This window comes from Bos indicus, chromosome 2, assembly GCF_029378745.1.
Source record: "Bos indicus isolate NIAB-ARS_2022 breed Sahiwal x Tharparkar chromosome 2, NIAB-ARS_B.indTharparkar_mat_pri_1.0, whole genome shotgun sequence".
Lineage (NCBI taxonomy): Eukaryota > Metazoa > Chordata > Mammalia > Artiodactyla > Bovidae > Bos > Bos indicus.
Window position 1 is genome coordinate 76,548,551 of NC_091761.1, and position 13,631 is coordinate 76,562,181.

The 13,631-nt window shown below is 40.4% G+C and overlaps 1 protein-coding gene across 1 annotated transcript in view; it reads left to right on the forward strand.

Moving 5' to 3' along the window:
- Positions 1-13,631, forward strand: part of CNTNAP5 (contactin associated protein family member 5) — a 1,031,770-nt gene that overhangs the window by 717,761 nt on the left and 300,378 nt on the right. Inside the window, exon 13 of the mRNA XM_070769229.1 lies at positions 12,728-12,928. Within this exon, the coding sequence (XP_070625330.1) occupies positions 12,728-12,928 (201 nt within the window). The remainder of the gene's footprint in view (positions 1-12,727; positions 12,929-13,631) is intronic.

Sequence of the window (13,631 nt, forward strand, 5' to 3'; positions counted from 1 at the left end):
AAAGCTTGTCTACTTTTGTGACCTGGAGAGAGGCAACATAAATGTTGGGTATCCTTCCTGAGGACTTGTTTTTTAATCACTAAGTCTGAACCCATGCAGACGCTATGGACTGCAGCACACCAAGCTTCCTTGTCCTTCACTATCTCCCAAAGTTTGCTCAAACTCATGTCCATTGAGTTGGTGATGCTATCTTACCATCTCATCTCTGGCACTGCCTTCTCCTCCTGCCTTCAATCTCTCTCAGCATCAGGGTCTTTTCCAATAAATCTGTTCTTCACATCAGGTGGCCAAAGTATGGAAGTTTCAGCTCCAACATCAGTCCTTCCAATGAATATTCAGGGTTGATTTCTTTCAGGATTGACTGGTTTGATCTCCTTGTTGTCCAAGGAACTCTTAAGAGTCTTCTCCAGCACACAATTCAAAAGCATCAGTTCTTCCGTGCTCAACTTTCTTTATGGTCCAACTCTCACGTCTGTACATGACTACTGAGAAAACCATATCTGTGACTATACAGGACCTTTGTCAGCAAAGTGATGTCTCTGCTTTTTAATATACTGTCTAGTTTTGTCATAGCTTTTCTTCCAAGGAGCAAGTGTCTTTTAATTTCCTGGCTGCAGGACTAAGGCAAACCTTTTGCAATCAGCTTCTTACCCTGTGAGTTCCATCTTGGCTACCTTAACTCTTCTAAAAAAAGGATGTACTCAGTCACTCAGTCATGTACAATTTGTGACCCTCTGGACTGTAGTCTGCCAGGCTCCTCTGTCCATGGGATTTTCCAGTCAAAAATACTGGAGTGGGTTGCCATTTCCATCTCCAAGGGATCTTTCTCAACCCAGGGACTGAACTTGCATCTCTTGCACCTCCTGCATAGGCAGACAGATTCGTTACCACTGTGCCACCTGGGAAGCCCAGGGACTACTATTTACTGTATACTTGTGATTCAGGTACTGGGTAATATATATTCTCTTAGAGTGAAATCCACATGGTAAAGTATGAGGTAGAAATTGTCTCTCATTTGCATTTTGAGGAAACAGAAGTTCATAGAGGTTGGAGAGCATTCCAGCATCACTCTGTTAGTAACTGACAAATGGAAGGATTGAATTCAAGTTAGATCCAGTGCCTAGATTTTCCCTCAGAAAGCACCACAACAGTGCTTATCACAAAGATGCTCCTAAAGACCTCATGAAAATGTCTCATAGCAACCAAAGCCCCTCCATGATCATGAGGTGACTTTGATTTGCAGTCTACTTTCCCTTCTTCCCCTGCTCAGGAGGTGGGCACAGGCTCAAAGCTGTGGTTTTTCTGGTAGTCATGTACATATGTGAGAGCTGAACCATAAAGAAGGCTGAGCACTGAAGAATTGATGGTTTCAAATTGTGGTGCTGGAGAAGCCTCTTGAAAGTCCCTTGGACAGCAAAGGGATCAAACCACAACCCCATACATGCTGCTGTGAATCTTTTAATTTCCATGGGAACTTCTTTCTCAGAAGCACCTATGAATCCCTTGAGCTCAGGGTCCAGGATGGTGTTCAGCCTGGTAACCCTCAAGATACTCAGCTCCTAAGTGTGTTCTGCACACACAAGACTTTTCATGAATTTTCTTTGGATAAACCAGTTAATCAGAAACAAACAAGCACCATGCAATTGCACATGAAATCCATTCAAGATCACGCCCCCTCCAAGATCAGAAAACAGATTCCCCAGGCCTCTTTGATGATGCCACTGATTTTAAAGCAAAGGAAAAGAAAAATAACCCACCAAAGGTATATAAGAAGTAAAGGCTCAGCAAAGTAGTGCAATAAATCATGGCCAAGTATGTTGTATGGAAGTCATAAAGTGTGTGGTCCATGCGGGCTGGTGGAGGAACGGCAGTGGCTGGAATAGGTTCCCCACCCCCCGCAGCCTGCAGTGCCTACTTCCAGCTAATGCACCGTGCATGGTGACTCCATCAGGAGCCTTAAATCAGTAATTCTCCCTCTTCCAAACAGCAGAAGCTCAGACACTAAAAGCAACCATATCTTCAGTGGTTTTAGCAGACAAGGAGGATGCTCACCTTGGCCTCTAGGCTGAGCCACAAGAGAGTGAAAACTCTTGCAGAAATTCTGAAGCCTTTTAAAGAAGTTGAAAACTGTTTTTCACCTCTTGTCTTCCTTCCTTTTAAAGGTTGAGGGGAAGGTTCACGGACCCCCTCATCAGAAGTTCCCAGAACTGTTCCCACAATGAAATGATGCCTCTGCTCCTCCCTGAATCACTTCATCAGCAGGGCTTGTGGCTGTTCAACTCTCATTTCGAGGCCAGCACCCTGAGTCAGCCTCTGAGTTCTGCTCAGTGCTGTGAGTTTGATTCAGTGCTCAGAGCATCACCACTTAATGGGTATATCCAGTTTACAGATGTGGAGACTGAGGCTGTGGGAGGCTCCCTGTCTCTGCCTTGTTTGGGAATTTGGTCAGTGGCGGAGCTGGCAGCCAGATCTGTTGATCCCAAAGCCCTTGCTTTCCTCCATCACATCTTCCTTCACTAACCACAGAAACCCTTCCCAAGCCGATATCTACTCGGTAGATATTGCCTAAGATTTAAATGGGGAGATAAGGGACAAACATATGAAAAATTAAATAACTGTCAGTGCAAAATGACAAGAAATGGCATAGATGGTAAATGAATGGTAAAGACAGTGCTTTGAGAATTATTTAAGCTATCTTTACCCTTGGCATAGAAAATTCACTTTGTCAACTTAGATAACTGTACCAGAAGTGACCCTGGTGACCTTAATATAGACTTGTTTTATTGCAACAGGAGTATAAGTGAATTGGCACATTTTTCAAAGGACTGTAAGCAGCTCCCCACAGTGATTTAAGTTCAATTAAGCTGGGTATTGACAATCTGTAGACTTCTCTCTTCCTTCCAAGCATTATGAGAGAAAATTTACAGTTTTTTCCTTGCTCTGCAGAGTCAGGTATGTGTGTAGAATGAGGTTTTATTAATCAGAGTTATCACGTGTTTCTGTCTCTTTTTTCACTTTTCTTCTGTTTGCTTTTTCTTCTTAGTGGTGATCTCCATGGTAACAGATGGAATATTTTATAGCATCTGTAAGGACTACTATTAATAATAGTGATCATCACAATAATAATACCAATCAGATAGAATGAGAACCAAAATAAGAGAGTTAAACGCTTGCTCTGTATGTAAAGAATTTATTTTCTGAAATGAAAGCAAGAGTAATCAAGGTGGATCACCTAAAGCTCCGGGATGAAGGTTCCGAAACAGTTTTCCTGGGGTGATGACTAGGAAAGATTTCACAGGAAAGATACAGATATGGACTATTCTGGAATATCCTGCTATTGATACCCTGCTGGCACTCTGTGAAACCTCATTTACTTTTCTCTTGTTGATGTTGTTGAGTGTGTGTGTTTTGATCTTATCACTTGAAAATTATTTTACATGTGGACGCTTATATAATACGATAAGTCCCCTACATATGAACAAACTCCATTCTGAGAGCACATTCATAAGCCCAATTTGTTTATAAATCCAACAAAGTTAGTCTAGGTACCCAACTAACACAATCAGCTGTATCTATATGCATTATACTGTTCAGTTCAGTTCAGTTCAGTTCAGTTCAGTCACTCAGTCATGTCCGACTCTTTGTGACCCCATGAATCGCAGCATGCCAGGCCTCCCTGTCCATCACCATCTCCCGGAGTTCACTCAGACTCACGTCCGTCGAGTCGGTGATGCCATCCAGTCATCTCATCCTCTGTTGTCCCCTTTTCCTCCTGTCCCCAATCCCTCCCAGCATCAGAGTCTTTTCCAATGAGTCAAATCTTCGCATGGGGTGACTGTACTAGGTTTTGAATACTTGTTACACAATGGCAACCCACTCCAGTACTCTTGCCTGGAAATCCCATGGATGGAGGAGCCTGGTAGGCTGCAGTCCATGAGGTTGCTAAGAGTTGGATATGACTGAGCGACTTCACTTTCACTTTTCACTTTTCACTTTCGTGCACTGGAGAAGGAAATGGCAGCACTGGAGAAGGAAATGGCAACTCACTCCAGTGTTCTTGCCTGGAGAATCCCAGGGACGGGGGAGCCTGGTGGGCTGCCATCTTTGGGGTCGCACAGAGTTGGACAGGACTGAAGCGACGCAGCAGCAGCAGTAGCAGTACACAAATAATACATAAGAAACAAACACAAAAATATAAACATCTTTAATATTACAGTACAGTACCTTGGAAAGTACATACAGTAGTATAGTACAACAATTGGCATACAGCGCCTGGCATCAAGTGAACAGGCAAGAAGAGTTACTGACTGGACAGAGAGGAGGTGGGATATAGTAAAGTGAAGAACTGTCAGCAATAGGAGACAGAGGGCAAACTGCAATTTACTCATGCCTGGCCCTGATGGAACACACGTTTACATCTTTGTAACTTGAGCATTCATATGTAGGGGACTTACTGTACATGCTGACGATTAGCCTCCTCTTGATAAAGATTTCCTGAAGTCTTACAGGGTGCTTAGTGCTAGCCAAGATACTGATGGTCCATGGATGAAAGACCAGTGTTGACCTGTCCATTCTCAAGGGAAACAGAGTACAGTTTCTCTATCATCAGCTCCAACCCAGCCTCAGCAGATCTCTGGGCATCCTCACTTACTCGTAATCTCAAGAGTGCTTATATTAGTGTGAGGCATTTGTGGTTCTCATATATGCCACTTTTCCCCTCAAATGATGGTAAGATTTTGAAAGAGTTCAGCATGCTTTATTCTCCTGTGTCTGTGCCCTGAGGACTAGCACACTGTATATACAGAATGATACATTTCACATCCTGGGAGGTCTCAAGTTTGTAAGAAGATAGACTTGAAAGCTAAATCCACAAAGCAACATAAGAAATGCTGTACTAGTCTTCATAACAACCCTTGTCATGTTTTTGAAATGAAGCCTTGGATCTTTATAACACATGCTGTTTGATGGCCTATAACTCATAAGTTCTTTATAATTAAAGATGGCATAATACCTTACAGCATCACTTATACTCAGGCAAGTGCACTGGACTGAATGCTGTTTTTTTTTTTTTCTTTTCTTTTTTTAGTTCTGGTTTATTTGCTTTACAGTGTTGTATTAGTTTCTGCTGTACAGAGAGGTGAATCAGCAGCATGCATTCATATACCCCTCTTTTTTGGATTTCCTTATCATTTAGGTCACCACAGAGTTTGCAAGGCAGAAATAGAGCCACAGATGTAGAGAACAGGTGTATTGACACTAAGGAGGAAAATAGGGAATGGGATGAATGGGGTATGGTATGAGATTGGGATTGACATATATACATACTATTGATATATGTATAAAATAGTTAACTAATGACAACCTACTGTATAGCACAGGGAACTGTGCTTAATGTTCTGTGGTGAGTGCTGCTTTTAAAAAGCAAACATTTTGTTTTTTCAGTTCAGTTTAGTTCAGTCGCTCATTTGTGTCCAACTCTTTGTGACCCCATGAACCTCAGCATGCCTGTCCATCATCAACTCCTAGAGTCTACCCAAACCCATGTCCATACAGTCAGTGATGCCATCCAACCATCTCATCCTCTGTTGTCCCCTTCTCCTTCCCTCAATCAATCCCAGCATCAGGATCTTTTTCAAATGAGTCAGCTCTTCTCATCAGGCGGCCAAAGATTGGAGTTTCACCTTCAACATCAGTCCTTCCAAAGAACACCCAGGAGTGATCACCCAGGACTGGTTGGATCTCCTTGCAGTCCAAGGGACTCTCAAGAGTCTTCTCCAACACCACAGTTCAAAAGCATCAATTCTTCAGTGCTCAGCTTTCTTTATAGTCCAACTCTCATATCCATACAGGATCACTGGAAAAACCATAACCTTGACTAGACGGACCTTTGTTGGCAAAGTAATGTCTCTGCTTTTTACTATGCTGTCTAAATTGGTCATAACTTTCCTTTCAAGGAATAAGTGTCTTTTAATTTCAGGGCTTCAATCACTATCTGGAGTGATTTTGGAGCCCAGAAAAATAAATCCAGCCATTGTTTCCACTATCTCCCCATCTATTTGCCATGAAGTGATGAGACCAGATGCTATGAACTTAGTTTTCTGAATGTTGAGCTTTAAGCCAACTTTTTCACTCTCCTCTTTCATCAAGAGGCTCTTTATTTCTTCTTCACTTTCTGCCATAAGGGTGGTGTCATCTGCATATCTGAGGTCATTGATATTTCTCCTGGCAATCTTGATTCCAGCTTGTGCTTCTTCCAGCCCAGCGTTTCTCATAATGTACTCTGCATATAAGTTAAATAAGCAGGGTGACAATATACAGCCTTGATATACTCCTTTTCCTATTTGGAACTAGTCTGTTGTCCCATGTCCAGTTCTAACTGTTGCTTCCTGACCTGCATACAGGTTTCTCAAGAGGCAGGTCAAGTGGTCTGGTATTCCCATCTTTTTCAGAATTTTCCACAGTTTATTGTGATCCACAGAGTAAAAGAGTTTGGCATAGTCAATAAAGCAGAAATAAATGTTTTTCTGAACTCTCTTGCTTTTTCCATGATCCAGCGGATGTTGGCAATCTGATCTCTGGTTCCTCTGGCTTTTCTAAAACCAACTTGAACATCTGGAAGTTCATGGTTCACATATTGCTGAAGCCTGGCTTGGAGAATTTTGAGCATTACTTTACTAGCATGTGAGATGAGTGCAGTTGTGCAGTAGTTTGAGCATTCTTTGGCATTGCCTTTCTTTGGGAAAGGAATGAAAACTGACCTTTTCCAGTCCTGTGGCCACTGCTGAGTTTTCCAAATTTGCTGACATATTGAGTGCAGCACTTTCACAACATCATCTTTCAGGATTTGAAATAGCTCAACTGGAATTCCATCACCTCCACTAGCTTTGTTCATAGTGGTGCTTCCCAAGGCCCACTTGACTTCACATTCCAGGATGTATGGCTCTAGGTGAGTGATCACTTATAAATGCCATACAACTTTGTGTAATTTTAGGATGTACAATGTGTTGGTTTTATACATTTATATATTACAGTATGATTACCATGCTTAGCTAACACCTCTATATGTCATGTAATAATTTTCTTTTTTTCTGATGGGAACGATTAAGACCTAGTGTCTTGGCAACTTTGCAGTTTATAATACAGCATTGTTGACTAATTATTAAGCTGTGCATTAGATATCCAGAATTTATTTATCTGCTAATCACAAGTTTGTGCACTTAAACATCTATCCATTTTTCCAAATTTGCAGTAATTAATACATCATGATATTGACATAAAAATAGACACATATGCCAGTAGAACAGAATAGAGAGCCCAGAAATAAGCTCTCACATAAAGGATCAATTGATATTTGACAAAGGAGCCAAGAATACTCAAGAGTAAAGGATAATCTCTTCAACAAATGGTGTGGGGAAAACTGGACAGGCAAATAATCAGACCCGTATCTTATACTACTCAAAAATTAACTTGAAAAAGAGTAAAGGCTTCAACAGAAGGTCTGATGGCATAAAAACCTAGAATAAAACATAAGGAAGAAATCCCTTTGACATTCTGACAATGATTTTTTTTACTCTGACAACAGAAGCACAAGAACAAAAGAAAAAATCAGCAAGTGGGACTACATCAGATTAAAGAGCTTCTGTACAGCACAAGAAATAGTCAACAAAATTAAAAAGCAATCTCGGAAATTAGAGAAAATATTTGCCAGCCATTTATTGGATAATAAACATTTAAAATGCATAATAACTTATTTTAGACTAACTAAGATCCTTAGTGAATTGAATAAGTTTCTGCCAGTTCAAAAAATCTTCAAATGCAGTCCTCTCTTAAGCAGACAATTTGTCTTGAGTAACTCAATACTTGTATTCCTTTAAGCAAATTAGAAAGAGTGGCTCTGTTTCCCATCATGGGACTGAATACAGCAGAAGAAACAATAGAAAATGACCTGGGTAGCAAACTGTGGTATCAAGGGCAATGATTTTCTAGGTTTCTGGGTCTATGAGGACTAAATGACATATTCTGTTGTAGACATTTCTGAAATGCAAGGAATGAAAATAAATCTAGAAACACATGAGGCTATTTCAGAGTGAAAAGGTAATTCAACAAGACAACAATCATTTATTATATACAGCAGCAGCTATATCACAAGGAGTCTGCTAGCTAACCTCCTTTGCAGGGTGAGTTTCCTACCCCTAACTCTCTAAGGATTGAAGTCCTAGTGCTCATTTTAATGTCATAGAAAAGTTTGAATATAAAGATTTTTCACTCTTTTGCATGCCAGACAACCAGTTACGTGTCCATGTAAAACATGATACTGGATCATTTTATCATCATGGATGGAACGATTAATATAAATATACTGTTTACCAATGAGGAAACTTTAGAGATGTATATAACTTGTGCAAAGTCTTCCTACTAGAGTAGAACATAGACGTTCATCAGATGGGCGGGTTTCTAAAGCCAGGCTGTCTCATGGTACCTTGAAGCCTTAAATGCATCTTTAGAGACTAGCAGTTAGGGTGGATGCCGTGTGGCAGAGGGATGGTGCTGGAGGCACATCAGCTGAGGTGGTGTTTGGAGCCTGGAGGATTTTATGATGCTCTGCCAATCATAGCTTTTAGCTGATTTCCTCCTTGGTCTCTGCATGAAACTGGACTTACTTGAGTTAGAGGGAAACCTGTTTGGTTTTCTTGTGTGAAAATCCAAGTTCACAAACTACCAGGGGGAAGCATTTTCCATTCTGGGACTCTTGAATCTGGTATGTTTTCCCCATGGATCTGCAGAGAGAAGGTCAAGCTTAGTGTGTTTCTCCTCTAGATGTTTGTGGATCTTCCTTTCTGGACTGGGAAACAACCTTCTTGAAGCAGGCTATCCTGAGAACCACAAGAGACCAGTCATATCTTCTTCTTGTTTTTAATGCTTCTGTTAATATCAGCATCAGACATCTGTGAGCTCCTGGATTTGGAGATGTCATATATCTTTTTCTAAGTGATACACACAGATCCCTATTAAATATCTAATTATTTAGTTAATAATAGAATTTCTCACACTGATCTCCTATCTTAATCTTTACAACCATCCTCTACAGTTGGCATCATTGCTGCTTTTTAAAGTATAATTGATGAAGAAACTGAACTTCAGAAAAGTAATCATTTGACCAAGTATGGTTAGCCAATAAGTGTAGGGCTGACTTACAAATCTAGATTTTCTGAGGCCAAAATTCACACTCTGTCCATTGCCCACTGACTAAATTTACCATCTTGAACATTTAGCTCATGAGTCCAGTTTTATTTATAGTATATGTAGGTCCATGCATGGATCACCGTGCAGCTGCTGCTGCTAAGTCACTTCAGTTGTGTCCGACTCTGTGCGACCCCATAGATGGCAGCCCACCAGGCTCCCCCATCCCTGGGATTCTCCAGGCAAGAACACTGGAGTGGGTTGCCATTTCCTTCTCTAATGCATGAAAGTGAAAAGTGAAAGTGAAGTCACTCAGTCGTATCCAACTCTTAGCGACCCCATAGACTGCAGCCTACCAGGCTCCTCCGTCCATGGATTTTCCAGGCAAGAGTACTAGAGTGGGGTGCCATTTCCTTCTCTGATGGATCACCCTCTGTCCCCCTAAAAGCCTATTCAAAATGAATGATACTTGAGATCTTTCACCTACACCTTCCCTAGCTAAAACTACCTGTCCCTACTTTATTCCATGTATCAGGAACATCAGCCATCAAAGCTGACTCTCCTGAGTGGCACTGACCCCTGGCTTTTCATGTTTCATCAGTTTCAGGGCCTAATCTGCACAGCAACCCAGGAAGTGGGAGAAAAAATAGAAAGTGAGAAAAAGATAACATCCAGTTTTCTTCTTATTTTTAGTCTTTATGTTTCTATCACCCAGGAGAAAAATAATGAGATGACAAAGGCTGTCTTTGAAATGAAACCACCTAAGAGACCCTAGGTTTCGAGTAATCGTCTCTCTTCCTGTTGGTCAGACCGTGCTTGTGACGTGTGTTAAGTGAACTGAGGGGCGCTTTTGGAGCCCTTAGTTGTTCCTTCGTGTCTTCTGTCTATCGCATATATCAAAAAGTGCCAAGAGTTCAACTCTGAACATTTCACTCTCTGGGCCCAGAAGGAGGGGTTTGCGATATTCGCGGCTTTGGGATAAAAGATTGTCTCTCTGATACCACTCTTTCTTCTCCCTCTTGCCAAAGATAGAGTAAGATTTTGGAAAAAAAAATGAGCTAATGAGTAAATGAATAAGCAAATTGTTTAAGTAGTGTATGAACACTGGATGGACAAAGGTATGAAAATCAGTGTACATTTAGAAGGAAATCCAAATTTGTGTACTTTAGTGATGCTGTGAGGAACAATTTTGGAGTCAGACAGATTGGACACATTGAGACTGGGGACAAGTTTACTTTCTCTTTCCTTCTTATATCTGTATCTATATGGATACCTATAATATCTATGTTTGTTTCTATATTTATATTGATATCTACCATGATTGTTATGAGTTCTGGTGATAATGTATGTAAAATATCTTAGAATGGAACAGTAACATGGCATCTCATTAGAGTTCTGTTTCTTATAAGTACCATGGACATTTCAAAATTGGCAGTTTTTATTTCTCCCTCTACAGTGTTGTATTATTGAATGACCACTTTGTTTATTTTATCGACATTTGTCTGTACTGGTACCAACATTTTTGAAATTTCTGGTTCATTGTTTGTGTAACATTATTATTTTTACCAATATGAATCAAGCCTTATTTTTGCTTTCAAAACCAAAATCCAATAACCTGATTTTTTTAGACTTTATAGAAAATGTCATTCAATTAAACATTGGAGATATGGGCTATTAGGGGGTTGGTTTCGGAAAAGAGTGTTAAGAAGAATCAGAATGTTTGAGCATGGTTTAATTTTCTGCTGCAATAAATATTTCCTCATTTAGGAACTGTGAAGATCAAACTTTCTCTTCCTCCCTTTTCTAAAAATATATTGAAACTGAAGTTCAGGGCAATGAAGTTACTTATCCTAACTCATATACAGAGTTGAGACAGAGAAAGTAAAACCAGGGATACTGCTTGCCAGTTGTTTTTAATATTATTTTCTTTTTCATGGCCAGCTGCCACCATCATGCTTCTAAGTAGTGCTGGTTGTATACTGTAACTAGAAATATTTGTCACAGTGGCAGTGTATATGCTTACCATCTCATAATAGATATGTTGTGGGTCATTCCTTTACTTCCTAGACTCTGGTTTCCTCATTTGTGAAACTAAATGACTGAGAGAGAGAGAGGACGGAAACCACATGATGTCTGGGCAAGGTTCTTTTTCATCTCTGAGCATCTATGAAGAGTAATGATGTTATTATGTGGGCAAGATTCTCAGATGACAAAAGCTTTTCAAGTCCTCCTATTTCCTCTTTCACTTTATTTGTGAGCAAGTTCGGAATTCAATTCTATGTCTGATTGCTGAAAATATTTCAGTCTATTATTCCAGAATGTCTGATGCATCCCCAAATGCCTTGTGACTTCATAACTTCTTTTCTTAAAACTGATGATAAAATTAAGCCCCTCCAAAAGTGAAGTGACTTGCCCAAGTTTGTTGTTCATAGAATAGCTTTCAAGTCCAGATCTCCCAAGCTCTAAAAATAAAATTCTTCTCCTCTCTTCACCTTCCATTCTTACGGATAGAAGGCAAAGCATGTTCTCCTTCCCTGATCTTTAGGCCCTCATCTCCGCATGCTGTTTTAATGTAAAACTCTTAAAATATTTTTGGTAAGTAGAAGTACCATGGAGAATAAATAACAAGCTTCAGTTAAGTGCCTTGCATGTATGTGTGTATTACACATTCTCATCCTTGTTATGATGTATGTGTCACACATGCTTTCTGTGAATAGGTCTTATTTTCAAAGTGGTGCTTATGGTTCTCTGAGAAAATGATCTATGCTAGTGCTTCTCTTGTGAGGAAGAGTGTGTATCACTATCTGGAAGTAGTGTCTTTGGAGTCAGACATCCTGGGTTCCAATTCTCACTTAGTCATTAACTAACTATATAATCTTAGAAAACCTGCCTGGTTTTCCTTATTCACTTTTCCCTCATTTTTAACATGGCAGGACCAACTCCCTCTGATTTAGATGATGTCAGTTTTATTTATTTATTAATTGGAAACGTTTAACATTTTATTTTTGTTCATTTAATTACCGACAGGTTGTACATTTGATAATTTGTCAGTGACCTATATTCTTCTATGTATATCATCACCATGATAGTTATCTTTGAGCATATTTAGTTACATTCTACTTCTGATCACAAAATATCTCATTTCTAAGTTCTTCCTGTTCCAAATTGTCCTTCCCACAACTGATGAATTCATTTCCTTTTATTCCTGTTCTGTTGTCTGTTTCTATTTTTGTTTTATGACTTTTCATAAATCATGTCCATTTTCAATGAGATAATGGACATTAAGCATAGAACTTGTGGAGTAAGGGCTTCACAAATTTAGCTCTTAAGATAATTAACCCCCACACTACCTCTGGGTGGAACTCTAGGAGAAAAAATTCTCGGGTTAAATTCTTATGAGTAGAGCACTCAAGTGGCAATTAACTGATGTACCTGCAGCCACCAAACATCACACTGCTCACACAATCCTGTTTCATTTTTCCAGCTTTTTGGAGGCCTTTAAGCATGATCATCTTTTCACCTTGCTTGGGTTGTGTTTTCTGGGCAGAGGACAAGATCTGGACGTTGATGCAGCACAACAACACAGAATTGACCCATGTGCAAGGTGCCAACCCTGAGAAGCCCTACTCCATGACCTTGGACTATGGAGGCAGCCTGGAGCAGCTGGAAGCAGTGATCGATGGCTCCGAGCACTGTGAGCAGGAGGTAGCCTACCACTGCAAGAGGTCTCGCCTGCTCAACACGCCAGGTAAGAAACACCCCTCCTGGGCCCCTTTGCATGTGCCATACTGGGGGACCACGGTGTGACACATGGGCCCCCAACCCTGGAATATCAAGGAGAGAAAGGTTTGCCAACCAGGGGGCTGCACCTACATGGTTCCCTATACATGAGAAAAATGCCACCAGGAGAGACACTTGATGGGCTAGTTCTTTCTCTGGTGCCCAGGCCGTGACCTCAAGGGGGTTCTGTAGCCTCTCAAGTGTTTCTCCTCAAATCAAAAAAGGGACAGTAACAACACCCATTTTGCAAGACTGGTGAGAATGGAAATTTTCTTGAGAGCAATGACTCTTGAACTAGATTTAGAAAGTGTGAAGGAGGAAATGGTTTTTCTGGCAGATTAGAAAGCATCAAGGATTTCAGCTCATTCACCAAACTGCAGTGAGTTATATTTGGGGAAAGGATGCATAATGGGGCAGTATTAGGCAATGAGCTCAGTGGGCAGGCTGGCACATCCTGTGTGTTTACAGTACTCATGTTATCTGAAAAGTGCAGGCCTGAATTGAGATGACTCTTTTTTTTTTTTTTTAAAGGGTATACTACTTTATTAACATTTAATTTTCACCAAGAGTTCAAGTACATGCTAGGTTTATGTTCAGATTTTTGAAATGAAGATAGAAAGGAAAATAGCTCTAAGGATGCAATGTATTTAACACTGCACACTATATTCAAC